The sequence below is a fragment of the Monodelphis domestica genome, chromosome 2, assembly GCF_027887165.1.
Source record: "Monodelphis domestica isolate mMonDom1 chromosome 2, mMonDom1.pri, whole genome shotgun sequence".
Taxonomy (NCBI): domain Eukaryota; kingdom Metazoa; phylum Chordata; class Mammalia; order Didelphimorphia; family Didelphidae; genus Monodelphis; species Monodelphis domestica.
Genome location: NC_077228.1, coordinates 234,584,958 through 234,598,797, shown reverse-complemented (window position 1 = coordinate 234,598,797; position 13,840 = coordinate 234,584,958). Strand labels below are relative to the sequence as shown.

General features: G+C 37.0%; 1 protein-coding gene across 2 annotated transcripts in view; it reads left to right on the top strand.

The window, feature by feature from the left end:
• RNF213 (ring finger protein 213) overlaps positions 1 to 13,840 on the top strand; it is a 149,586-nt gene that overhangs the window by 72,304 nt on the left and 63,442 nt on the right. For both annotated transcript variants that reach the window (XM_007482897.2, XM_007482898.2), the window contains 5 exons: positions 1,174 to 1,338; positions 1,976 to 3,134; positions 4,143 to 4,336; positions 8,371 to 8,526; positions 10,153 to 13,752. In XM_007482897.2, the coding sequence (XP_007482959.2) occupies positions 1,174 to 1,338; positions 1,976 to 3,134; positions 4,143 to 4,336; positions 8,371 to 8,526; positions 10,153 to 13,752 (5,274 nt within the window). The remainder of the gene's footprint in view (positions 1 to 1,173; positions 1,339 to 1,975; positions 3,135 to 4,142; positions 4,337 to 8,370; positions 8,527 to 10,152; positions 13,753 to 13,840) is intronic.

Sequence of the window (13,840 nt, the reverse complement as noted above, 5' to 3'; positions counted from 1 at the left end):
AGAAATTTGGAAAAACTGGAGTTCACAATCCTTATTAGTATAAATCTTTTTTGGTCAAGTCTATATCTGAGATCCCACGGAATATTTAAACCAGGATAATATAATGGTGTGGATCCAAGGACTTGAAAGAGATCTGGTCACAAAGAATATGTGGCTACCCTCTTTTGAAGATTGACTTCTCTTTACAAGGCCAGATATATAGGGTTAATGCTATGGTCCCTGGGCTTCTAGTTTCCTTCAGCCTCAAGACTGTGCATCTCAACAAAATGAGTTTTCTTTTGTGAGTGCCCATTGTAAAGATTAAAATTTAGGGGAGATTGAGGCAGGTAGAAATTAGTTTCTCTCTGCAAGGAGTATTATATTTTTAGAGGTTTATTAAGGATTAAGGATTAAAGAAAATACAGGATAAGGAAAACGTGCCTAGGCCAGAGGCCTAGATGAGACCTCACCTACATTATGGAAAGAGCCACGTCTGCCCCAAAACGGAAGTCCAAAAGAAGAGACCTCAAAAGCCTTTGCAATCAGCTTAAGTACCTTCTCGATCTCGCCCACCTCAGAATTCCGTGAGATTACAAAGCATTTTGGGGAAGTGGAGCAAGGACTTGTCAGGATTGAAGTCCAGAGTTCAAATCTCAATTTTACACCATTTCATTGAAATTTTTTTTAAGCATCACTTTCATTTTCAAATAGATCTGTCCTTTACCCCTCTCAGAGAACTATTCCATTTAGCAAGAATAAGAAAGGGCATAAAAATAATTTAGCAAAAACAACTGTCATAGCAGTTGAGTTTGACAGTATATGCATGGTTACATGCCCATAGTCTACCACCTCTCCAAAGATTTTGGATGAATTTTTGTTTGCCTATATGACATTCATTTTTTAATAAACACTTTTCTCAATTCCTCTAAAAGTGATGATAAGCTCCTTGTGGGAAGAATCTGGTTTGTTTTTATGTTTGTATCTTTTATGCCTTTATGTGCTTAGCAAAGAAAGAGCCAAGTTCTTTGTTCATTAGAAATCAATGGCATATTTTTTCTGGTAATGAACAAATGCAGAAGGAATCAGACAGATTTTGGACTATGCTTTTTTCAAGTCTTGTTTTGGAAGTAGATATTTTTCTGCATTTACCAAAGGGGTTCTGGAGGAAGAACCATGAACTTGCACCTTTTGTAGGTTTCCCTGGACACAGTGCTACATTTGAGCCTTCTTGAAAAACATGAGGATCGTGAAGAGCAACGCCAGTATTCCTTAGAGGAATTGAAGGAACTTCTCAACAAGTTGATGCTGATGTCTGGCAAGAAAGACCAAAATAATGTAGAAGTGGATAAATTCTCAGAGGTCAGAATCCTGCATCTGTTTCATGGCCAGGAAGTGTGCCATTTATATTTTCTATATGGAGGGGGGGGGAATACATTTTTAGTTTCCTCTCAGATTAACTGATTTTAAAATAAAAATAATGGTTTATGTTTTTAATTGATATGAAAAGCAACAGAATTTGAAGATTACACATAGTGGGTTAAACTGGAGTTCATCTATTCATTGTGATATCCATATGATTGACCCTTGTTTGTTCAGAGTACACATTCATCTGGGGTGGAAATTATGTACTGGGCAGTTCTTCTTGGGAAGGTTAACTTCTTTTCTCCCTTATGCTTACTTTATGATTTGGCAGAGAATTCAGAATGCCCACAGATTCAGTTGCCTTTCATTTATAAAAGCCATTTTGTGATATACTGGTCTTTTTTTTTAAGCAAGTCCATTCTTTGAAGTTGAAAACATTTGAGAAATATGATACCATCCCATCTCTTTGCTTGGAAGTGTTATGAAATTGAGGATGGTGAGGCTTTTTTTTTTTTAGGAGAAAGTCAAAAGAGGCTGAATAAGTAGCAAATATAGGAATTCTTCTATGTTATTTTATATCAGATTATGCTGTCTTAATATTCTCCTGTAATTCTTTTATTTCTATCTGAACTAGGTATTTTGCAATATCCAGAGACTTGCCCAGGCCTTTATAAATCTTTATTCTGCTGGAAATGTACTGTTCAGGTCTTGGACGGCTATGGTATATTGTTCCTCCAAGAATCCGATTTGCATAGAAATGAACTTCCACTTGAAGGCTGTGGGGAAGCTCACTGGAAAAGGGGAAGTGACTGAAGTTCTGGCAGCCCTCTGTAAGCAAATGGAACTCTTCCTAGGAAACTGGAAAAAATTTATGATTGAGAAGCGATCTAAGTACTTTTACCTCAATTATTATACTGCTGAACAGTTAGTTTACCTGTGCATAGAACTCAAGAAACAGAAGCCTAGTGAAGCCGCCTTAGCTATGTTATCCTTCATCAAAAAAAATTGTACAAGATATGATGTCTTAAAAATTTTTAGTACATATTTTGAAGGACCATCCAAACACCATATGAACCAGTTCAGCCTCTGTGAATTACAGTTGGTGCTATTTTCTGAGTCAGAGCTGATGGGAAAGGTCAAGGTTGTATGGGAATTTTACATGAATTACATGAGTGCCTTCCTACCTGATTGTTTGGATGTTGACTCTCTTGGTATTTGTTTGGCCTGCCTGTCAGAGACAGGAGACACTCCCACTGAGCGGCATCTACCACAGGGCTTGCAGGCTGGCCAGCCTAACCTCATCATCTGTCCTAATTCTGATGTATTGTCTGTGGCCCTGGCTGTCTACATGGAGAATCCCTGCCAGCCCCTGCCCACCTATGATGAGGTGCTACTCTGCACCCCTCTGACAACATATGAGGAAGTATCATTGTTCTTGCACCGTTGCCTCACCCTAGGGTACCAGGGAAACAAAGTCTATAGTTTGCTCTATGCAGATGAGCTCAGCTATGAAGTGAGCTGCCATGTGGAAGAACTGTTCCAGAACTTGTGTGTACAGCGCCACAGGGAACACTATCGATTGGTGATCATCTGCAACAGTGACCGGGAACATTGTTATATCCCTTCTGTCTTCAGCCAATACAAAGTTCTCATGACCCCTCAGCAGTCTCTTGGGGACATCCAGGCATATCTACAAAGTCATTACCAAGTTTCATATCATACCCATTCAGCAGCTTCTGTTTTTAAGGACCGTGTTTGTGTGAAGGTCGTGACTTCCAAGCGAGCAGGAGTTGGTAATAATAGCTTGGATTTATAAGTTTGATTTATGTTTTTGTTCCTTTTGAGAAACTAAAGGTACTTGACATGTGGATATATTCATTTTGCTATTTGAGAAACCGAGGCCCAAAATGCTTATAAGTCCTTACTCTTACTCTATATCAATACTAGTAGTAGATGAGAGTCTCCTTCCCATTCCTTACCTGGTCTTTAGTTCTTCCTGTTAATTCAGGAAGACATTGCTCATTTCTTTTGCTTGGGACTTTGCATTTCAAATCATGTTTTCAATCTCTTGTTTACAGTATGTCATTCTACTTTCTCATTTATATTCAAAAGATGACTGTTACCCTCTCTGGTAACTGTCACATGTAGTTTGAGGTAATGAAAAGAACCTTGGAATAAGGAAGAAGACTTAGATGTAGTCCTTGTTCTCTCAGTTTCTAGTTGTGTGAATCTTGGTCATGGCAACCTCCTGGGTTAGATGAAATGTTTTCTAAAGTTACCACAATTCTGATATTTAGGGTTCTGTTATTGTCCTCTTTTTACAAGGATCAAAGGAATGCTACACTCCTTAGTTACTATACAAAAGTATATAACTTTTCTGTTGATAGTTAATTTATATAAAATATATATATGTATGTGTGTGTGTGTAAATTTATTGGTACTAAACTATTTGAAGAAATTAAATTCTAATTGCCCATGATTTCTTTTCTTTTTTTGATCTTAGGATCAATACTGTGTGTTGATTCCAAGGCAGAAGAGTGGTAAGGGCCAAGTAATGAGGGATTCGTTTTAGATCATTATTTAGAAAGTAGTGTGGTATACTTTTTATAAACAAGATATTGAAAACTCTGGGGCTGTGAGAAAACTTATGTTGGCTTTTGGTTTGTTAAATATAATACCACAAAAGTTTGTGTAAAGCCATATATCTTTTGGAATTCTTCCTATACAGATGTTTCTGTTTTCTTTTATTCATTGCTCAATTGAAAACCCAGAGTACTAATTTACATTTTTCAATGTCATAGGAAAATCCCTCTATGTAAAAAGGCTTCATAGCAAACTGAAATATGAAAATTCTGGGGAGGAAGTGCCTCTGAAGACCATTCGATTGATTGAGTCCCAAGTGAATGAAAGCAAAGTGCTAGCATCCCTCCTACCTTTCTTGAATGTAAAATACCATAAAAATCCCATGCTTATCCACTTGGACATCACCTCTTCAGTAAGTATATTGATTTTTTTTGAAAAACTTTTTAGTGGTTGACTAGTTTAGATTTTAGAAATATGAATGCTTTGCTACAAATGTTAGATTTTGTTGGGGTTTTTTAAAAAAATGTTTTAAAATTCATTTTTATTTTTAGTTTCAAAAGTTCTCACTTCCACTCATTGAGATGTAAAAAAAAATAAAACCCATTACAAGTATATATGGTCTGACTAAACAAATTTCTGTATTAGCTATGTCTAAAAGAAAGAAACAAGGGAGAAAAAGAGAAGAAAATATGCTTCATTTTGTACTATGAAGCTATAAGTCTATCTGGAGAAATATATCATATTTTATTATGTATTTTTGAAATTGTGACTAATTGTGTTGATCAGACTTATTACTAAGTCATTCAAAATTTATTTTCTTCATAATATTTCTGAAAACATAAATTATTCTTAAGTTCTGGGCACTTGACTTTTTATCAGTTCATAAAGTCTTTCCAGGACTTCCTGAAACTATCCCCTTCATTATTTTTATCCATCATTTTTTTTATACCACCCCTCTCAGGTTCCAATTCTTTGCCACCATAAAAGGAAATGTAGCTTTTTTTCACCTTTGTTTGTTAGTTTGTTTTACTTAATGTCCCCCTTAATCTTTCTTGTTCTTATTCCTCATACTGCCTTCTTCCTTTTCCTTTCTGTTTCTCTGTTGATGTAATATATCCAAATGTACTATGTAGTCTTCCCTTTAACCAATTCAGATAAAAGTAAAGTTCATGTTTTAGCTACTCTGTCAATTTCTTCCTTATTTGCATAGATTTCTTCTATATGATTGTGAGATGATTTTGCCTAACCTTCTTCCTTTCTCCAACCCTGATTATATCCTTATTCATCCTTTCTATTCTAATTTTAAGAAGATCAAGACATAATAGAACCATTCCTAAACCTTCTTTCTAATTATACTCCCTCTGTGATCCCTGGTGATGGAAAGGTAGCCCCTTATTATTATTATTATTATGTTATAATTATTATTATAATATTTATTATTATTATATTAGAATGCATTTTATCCTTTTTTTCAATTTATCCTTTTCTGTTTCTTTTGGCATCTGTATTCATACTTTCTATACAGCTCTGGTTCTTTTATGAGTAATGTTTGGAAGGCCTCTGTTTCAGTAGAGATTGCTTTTTCCTCTATGTATTCTCAGTTTTGTATTAAGCAAATTATTCTTGATTGTAAGCCATATTCCTTGTCTTCTGGAATATTGTATTAAAAATTCTTTGTTTCTTTATAGTGTCAGCTGCCAAATTATGTGCAATTCTGACTGACTCCTAGGATACCTTAATTCTTTCTTGTTGACTGTTCTGATCTAAAATCTCTGGTTTTTGCCAATCAAATTCCTGGAAATTTTCATTTTGAGTTTCTTTCAGGCAGTGATCAGTGAATTTTTTTTCTTTTTCACTTTTCCTTCTAGTTCCAACTGATACTGATAATTTACTTTTGTGTTTTATTTGAATGTGATGTCTAGACTTTTAGGCACTCCAGTGCTTCTAAAGTGTTTTTGGCCCCCCCCCCCCTCTCCCCCACCCCCCCATGATCTGTTTTTCAGGTCATTAGTTTTTTGTTATGATTTAACTTACATTTTTCTTCTTTGTTTTCAGTCTTTTGACTTTCTTTTTTTAACATTTCTTCTTGACCCATGGAGTCATTTGCCTATATGGGTTCATTCTAATTTTTAGGAAGTTTATTGTGCTTGAACAAAGTTTTTGTGCTCCTTATTTCAAGCTCTTAATTCACTTCCTAGTTCTTCCATAGCTCTCATTTCTTTTTCACTTTTTCCCTTTAGTATTATCAGTTCACTTATAAAATGATTTTAAAGCCTTTTTAAAAATACTTCATCACTTCTTGGAATTCTAGTTTACTTGGTTCCTAGGTTATATTTTTCTTTGAATTTTTACTTGGAGTCACTCTCCTTTGGGGGGGGGGGGAGTGTTATGTCTATTACCATTATACTTTTTTTGTGAGATTTTTTATTTGTTCATTCTTCTTGTCTACTTCCTTGCCTCAGACTTTATACTTCCAGATGAAATATTTGGACTCATCTTGCTGTCTCTTTCTTGGGGTAGTTAGTATTAGGTTATTTCAGGATCTCAAGGACAGCTCATACTGGGACCCTGAAGCTTTCAGTGTTCCCTGTGGGCTATTCCAAGGCAAAATGTGATTACTCCCACTCTGATATGAGTGCAAATTCCTTTCATTCCTGCTCTGAGCAGCTCTTATCAGGATGTGAGCACTAAAAAGAATAAAGTAGGGGTCAGGCAGTGTGATATTGAAATTACTTTAAAAAGACTGATATATATTATTTTAAGGTCACCAAGGAATTCACTTATGTAATTCCTAAATGAAACACTCAAGTCAGCTGCCAATTTTTTTTAATGGTGTTTTAATTACAAACAGGAGGAAGAAAGTAAGAGAGAGACAGAGACAGAGACAGGAGAGACAGAGAGAGAGACAGAGACACAACTCTGGCTCAGGCTGAACCAAAGCGGGCTTTAAGGCCCTGGATAGCCAAGGCTATCAGGGATAGTCTAAAGGGATCAGTCTTTATCACTCATGTGACCAATCTGAAGGAAAGCATTCCTGGAGCTCCTCCAACTCCAAGCACCAGCCTCCAACTCTCCGCCTCCTCACAGGAAGCCCACAGAGCTCCTGCCTGTTCTCTACCTCACTTCCTACATCTCACATGTGCCAATGGTGGCTCTAGTTTGACCTAGGACCGCCCAGAGGTGTGTCCTTTTTTGCACATGTCTGTTCAAGGCCATATTCTCAAATAATTAAATCTTGAGTTTGCTGCAGCCCTTCCTAATCTTGTTCCCCTGAGGTGGGTGGAGAATGTAGTTTCCAAGACCTGATTCTGTTATTCCAAATATCTATTGTTATTGATCAGGAAATAGCTAAATCTGATCTTCTAAAGAATGGACTGAATAGGGTGGAGTAGTTTTGAAATTCACAACAGGAGAGTAACACAACTCCATTTATTATGCCTTAGAGTTAGATTTTTATAGTTTTCTTTTAAATCATTGTATTACTATATCACCTCAGAAAGTGTTTCTTTTTATCAGATTACCCTAAGAATCTTTTTTATGAAGAGACAGTACCAGGAACCCAAATATTTTCAAGGGGCCTGAGTATATCCCAGATAACAATATCCTTTGCATTTAACAGGCCAAGCCTTGCACGTGATCTTTAGTTGAGCACAGAAGTGTTTCTCTGAATTTTATTCATGGCTCCTTCCTCACTAGGTTAGACTGACCCCAACACTTTACTAGGTTTATGTCTAAGTAGTAGTCTGTGAGTTTTTCCCTCTTGGAGTTTCAGTAGACTGTTGCTAGGCTCAATCATTATTTGGCATCTAGAAAGCTCTACTGTTTCAGAGTGATGAAACCAAAGACTCATGTTTATTCTTCTTGTAGGCTTTAATCTTATTAATTTATTAATTTAATCTTTTTAATCTTAAGTTAGATATGAGATCCCACATTTCTCCTGGGTTTCAAGCCAAACAGCTACTTGCTTCTGAACTGGCTGCATTATCAGTATGTTGCCTGAGTAGTGCTACTACTCCTGGAATGCCACTTCTAGATATAGGTCCCTTCCTTAACCCATTATTGATCTATGACTTAGAACTGAGTAGTGGGTGACAGAGCTTCCATTTGGCATTTTTTTTTCCTGTACTTTACAGAGGTTTTTGCCCCTCTGAATGTGAGACTTCTTCTTGCCCTGGGACATAGCCCTTTCTTGCACTAAAATGCTTTCCTGGCTAGAGACCATCCCATTATTAGCAGACTTTTGCTGTCTCTCAATGCTAATTTGAACTGTAAAAAAACTTCCTAGTAAAGCTTCTTAATTAGGAAATCATCTGATGAATTTTCTAGATCTGTTTTGAGGAGGTAGGAGTGAGTGGTGATTGAGCTCTCTGCATTTCTTCCTGCTATTCCATCAACTTCACCACTTTCATAGTTTTCTTTAACCTGTGTGATTCTCTGTGTCCTTAGGTACAGACTGGAATTTGGGAATTTCTTTTCAAATTGCTGATTTTACAGTACCTAATGGACACAAATGGGAAAATGTGGCTTCGACATAAGTGCCATTTATATGTCATTGAAATCTTGGAGTTTACTCCTACACTACTTAAGAGGCCATCAAAGGTGGTAGGTTGCCAAAATATTATCATTGCCTTTATTTTATAGTATTTTATAATTTAAAAATTTGTAGCTTGTATAATTCCCATTCCATACATTAGATATGCTGATTACATTGCACAAAGAAGGTAGAAATGTTCTAACAGGTAATTGATTGTATCATGTTGATCATGATACTTCAACTCTCTGGATCTTATCTAGGAAATGAAGAATTTGGAAAATGAATAGATCTGAAAGGTCTTTGTCGAAAAATAGGAGTCTATGCTTCTTTTAAGTTACTAATGTGATTTTGATAAGTTTAATGTAAAAAAAAAAGTGAGTTCTAGGAAACAAGACATATTAGGAGACCATGAGATATTTGAGAAGATAAATAATAATGTTAACAATACTTTTAAGTCTGAAGAACATTGAATTGGAGTCAGAAGTACTATATTCAACTAAATATTTTCCAAGATCACTTCTAGCTCTACTGCTCTATGAGGTTTTGGGAAAATATTAAGATTTTGTAGTAAATTGAATTTGAAATAGCTTACCCAGAAGGGAGCCTCTTTGATGCTATAAAACTTACAAAAATATGTAAGAATTATCTTAGAATTAGTAATTAGAATTAAGAATATCTGGGTTTCAAATCTTGCTTTGACATATTATGTCAACCTCTCAGTGATTATAATACTCTCTAAAACTGTTAAGTCACAGATAAGTTATTGATCTACATCATTAAATTTTTTTTAAGACTTTACTTAAATTGTTTTATATTTTACTATTTCATCTCTTCATTAAAAACATTTCTCTCCTACTACTCCCCGCCCCCATAAACATTGACTGGTTGGGGGTTGGAGGGAAAAATCTTTATGGTAGGTAAGCATAGAGCAGGCAATATTGGCAATGTCAAAAAATGTACATCTCATTTGGACTTTTAATAAGTACATTAAATCTCTGGCCAGAGCTTGGTGACATGATTCATGTTTAGTTCCCTGAACTTATAATTTATCATTCCATTAGTTAGTTTTAATATCATGTATTTCTTTATGATTTGTTATTATGCAAAATATTTTTCTAGTTATACTCTTTTTACTCTGCCTCAGTTCATAAATATCTTCCAGTTACCTCTTGTACTGTCCACCATTTCTGGTGGCACAATAATGCTCTATTTTATTCATATAATACAATTTGTTTAATCATTTCCCAATGAGTATAGACCCCTTTACTTTTCAGTTTGGAACTACTACCAAAAGAACTGCTCTTAAATTTATGTATGCATCTTTTCCTCTTCACTTTGATTTCTTTGGAGTATAGTGCTATAGGGCTGTTACTCGGCCAGTGGGTAATAACACATTTGTACTTTTGAGGTATGGTTCCAACTTGTTTTCTAGAATATTTAGATCAAGTCTTAGTCTCACCATTGATGTGTTACAGTGTTCTTTTCCTGAAACCCCTCCAACATTTGTCCTTTTGTAAAGAAAGGTTCCCTATATTGTTGATATTGCAATTGCAAAGAACCTTAAAATTGTCCTCTACACCTCTGACTCCCTTTATAATTAAAAAAAATAATAAAGTAGGAATGATGTGATATTAAGGAACTTTTTGAAGGTCAATTAAGTTTTTTGATTTATGTATTTTTTCTTCTTTTTATAGAATGCTCATGGTCAGCAGTTCAGTTTTCTTGAAATTTTCCCCAAAGTCACATGCAGGCCTCCCAAAGAAGTAATGTGCATGCCTTTGATTTCTTCTATAAATGAAATGGAACCAAGAATGGATCGAGAAGAATTCTGTAGTGAATCCTTCCAGAGACCTTTCCAGTACCTAAAAAGATTCCATCAAGGCCAAAACCTTGATATGTTTCAGTACAAACCAGGTTCCATTGAAGGGACCCCAGAAGAATGTCTCCAGCAATTGTTGATACACTGTGGTATAATGGATCCTTCTTGGTCTGAACTTCAGAATTTTTCCAGGTTTTTGAATTATCAGCTCAGAGATTGTGAGGCTTCTCTCTTCTGCAACCCTGCCTTTATTGGGGATACGCTGACTGGCTTCAAGAATTTTGTAGTCACATTTATGATTCTTATGGCCAGAGATTTTGCAACTCCATCACTCAACATTTCTGATCAAAGCTCAGAGAGGCAGGCCTTTAATATGGATGGTGTCAATGAAGAGGATATTGCTCCTTTTTGTCTCCGAAAGAAATGGGAATCTGAGCCCCATCCATATATTTTCTTCAATGATGACCACACATCTATGACATTTATAGGTTTCCATCTCCAACCCAACCAGAATGGTGGCATTGATGCTATCAGTCACTTGGATGGAAAAGTTATTAAGAGAAATGTTATGACACAGGAATTATACAAGGGATTACTCCTTCAGAGGGTGCCTTTCAATATTAATTTTGACCAGCTAGCCAGAAGTAAGAAGCTTGAAATACTTTGTATGGTTTTGGGAATCCAGTGGCCCATGGACCCTGATGAGACATATGAGCTTACTACTGACAATATCCTCAAGATTCTTGCTATTGAGATGAGGTTCCGATGTGGAATCCCAGTTTTAATCATGGGAGAAACTGGTTGTGGAAAAACCAGACTCATTAAATTCTTGACTGATCTGCGGCGTGGTGGAGTTGATGCTGAAAATATGAAACTAGTCAAGGTTCATGGTGGCACTAGTGCAGCCACAATCTACTCCAAAATCAGAGAGGCAGAAGCAATTGCACTTTTTAACAGGAGCCAGCACCAATTTGATACTGTCTTATTCTTTGATGAGGCCAATACAACTGAGGCTGTAAGCTGCATCAAAGAAGTTCTGTGTGACAACACAGTGGATGGAGACCCCTTGATTGAGGACTCTGGCTTGCATATCATAGCAGCTTGCAACCCATACCGAAAGCACACACAAGAGATGATTAAACGTTTAGAGACTGCTGGTTTAGGATATCGTGTTAAAGCAGATGAGACTGTGGAAAAGCTTGGCTCCATTCCTCTGAGGCAATTGGTTTACCGGGTCCATGCTCTTCCGCCAAGCATGATCCCTCTTGTATGGGACTTTGGACAACTAAACAATGCTACTGAAAGACTTTATATTCAGCAAATTGCCCAAAGGCTTGTCCACTCAATGGGAATCACTCAGAAAGATATTCATGTGATCACAGAGATACTTTCTGCTTCCCAGAGTTATATGAGGAAAAGGGATAATGAGTGTAGTTTTGTCAGTCTTCGGGATGTGGAGCGTTGTGTGGAGGTTTTCAAGTGGTTTTATGGCCATAGTAGATTGCTCTTGGGGAAGCTGAATGTTTTCCTCCAAAAGTCAAATGCGAACAGAAGCAATTTTGAGAGAGATCCTGTTCTCTGGTCTTTAGTGCTAGCTATTGGAGTGTGTTATCATGCCTCATTAGAAGAGAAAGAAGCATATTGGGAAGTCATTTGCCAGCTCTTGAGAGGGCCATATAGTGATATTAAGACGGTTCTGGATGAAATAAGTCAAATACAGGATCTTTTTCTCAGTGGTGTACCTCTACGAAATACAATAGCCAAGAATTTAGCTTTGAAGGAAAATATCTTTATGATGGTGATATGCATTGAACTCAGAATTCCTCTCTTCTTGGTTGGAAAACCTGGAAGCTCCAAATCTCTTGCTAAGACAATTGTGGCAGACGCCATGCAAGGTCAGGCTGCTTACAATGAACTTTTTAGAGAGCTAAAACAAGTGCATTTAGTTTCATTCCAGTGCAGCCCACACTCAACTCCCCAGGGAATTATAGGCACTTTCAAGCAATGTGCCCGCTTTCAGCAAGGAAAGAATCTGCAGGAGTATGTTTCAGTTGTTGTTTTAGATGAAGTTGGGTTAGCAGAAGATTCTCCCAAAATGCCACTGAAGGCACTACACCCCCTCTTGGAAGATGGTTGCATTGATGATGATCCTCTCCCTCATAAAAAAGTTGGCTTCATTGGCATCTCCAATTGGGCCCTAGACCCTGCCAAGATGAACCGAGGCATTTTTGTATCTCGGGGCAGCCCCAACAAGAAAGAACTTATTGAAAGTGCTAAAGGAATTTGCTGTTCAGACACACTTATTCATGACAAAATTAAAGATTATTTTGCATCTTTTGCTGAAGCTTATGAAGTAGTGTGTGAAACCCAAGACAAGGAGTTTTTTGGTTTGCGTGACTACTATAGCCTCATCAAAATGGTCTTTGCTGTGGCTAAAGCGTCTAATAAGGAACCTACCCCCCAAGAAATTGCACAGGCAATCCTCCGAAACTTCAGCGGCAAGGATAACATTGATGCATTGGACACTTTCACAGCCACCTTACCAGAGGCAAGGTTCTCTGAAGAAGTCAGCACCATGGATCTTATTTGGCAGAATATTTATGGTGATAGTCAGACTAACCAGCAGGCAGATGTTGAATGCCGCTACTTACTTGTGCTGACCAAAAATTATGTGGCTCTACAAATTCTCCAACAGGCCTTCTTCAATGAGAACCAGCAGCCAGAGATTATCTTTGGCTCCAGTTTTCCCAAGGACCAAGAATATACACAGATCTGTAGAAATATTAACCGTGTCAAAATATGCATGGAAACTGGGAAAATGGTAGTGCTCCTCAATCTGCAGAACCTTTATGAGAGCCTCTATGATGCTCTCAACCAATACTATGTTTATCTTGGTGGTCAGAAATATGTGGACCTTGGTTTAGGAACCCATCGTGTCAAATGCAGAGTTCATCCAGATTTCCGCTTGATAGTCATTGAAGAGAAGGAGGTTGTTTATAAACAGTTTCCCATCCCACTCATCAATCGGCTAGAAAAGCACTACCTAGATATTAATACTGTTTTGGAGAAATGGCAAAAGAATATTGTGAAAGAGCTCCAGACATGGGTAACAAATTTCATCAGTGTGAATGCAGACCAGGCTTTTGCCAAACACAAATACAGCCCTTCTGAAGTATTCATTGGTTACCATTCAGATACATGTGCTTCTATAGTACTACAGGTGACCAAAAGCCTGAGGCAACAGGAGTTGACTGATGAAGTTTATGAGAGGGTATCTGATGAAACCAAGTATGTGCTTCTTAATTGTGCCACACCAGATGCTGTGGTACGGCTCTCCAGTTCTAAGCTGGGATCATTTGCTGCAAAAACTCTTGCACAAAAATACTATTGTGGTCAGCAACATGATTCCTTTTTAGACTTCCTTCAGGACCACCTCCAAAGGATGGATTCAGGGTGTGGCACCATCTTCACAGAGGTGACTCTTCTGAAATTTTTTTTTTTTTTATGAATCTTAAGTATAGGATATCAGATAAATTTCATGTCAGTCTATGTCAGTAGTTGAT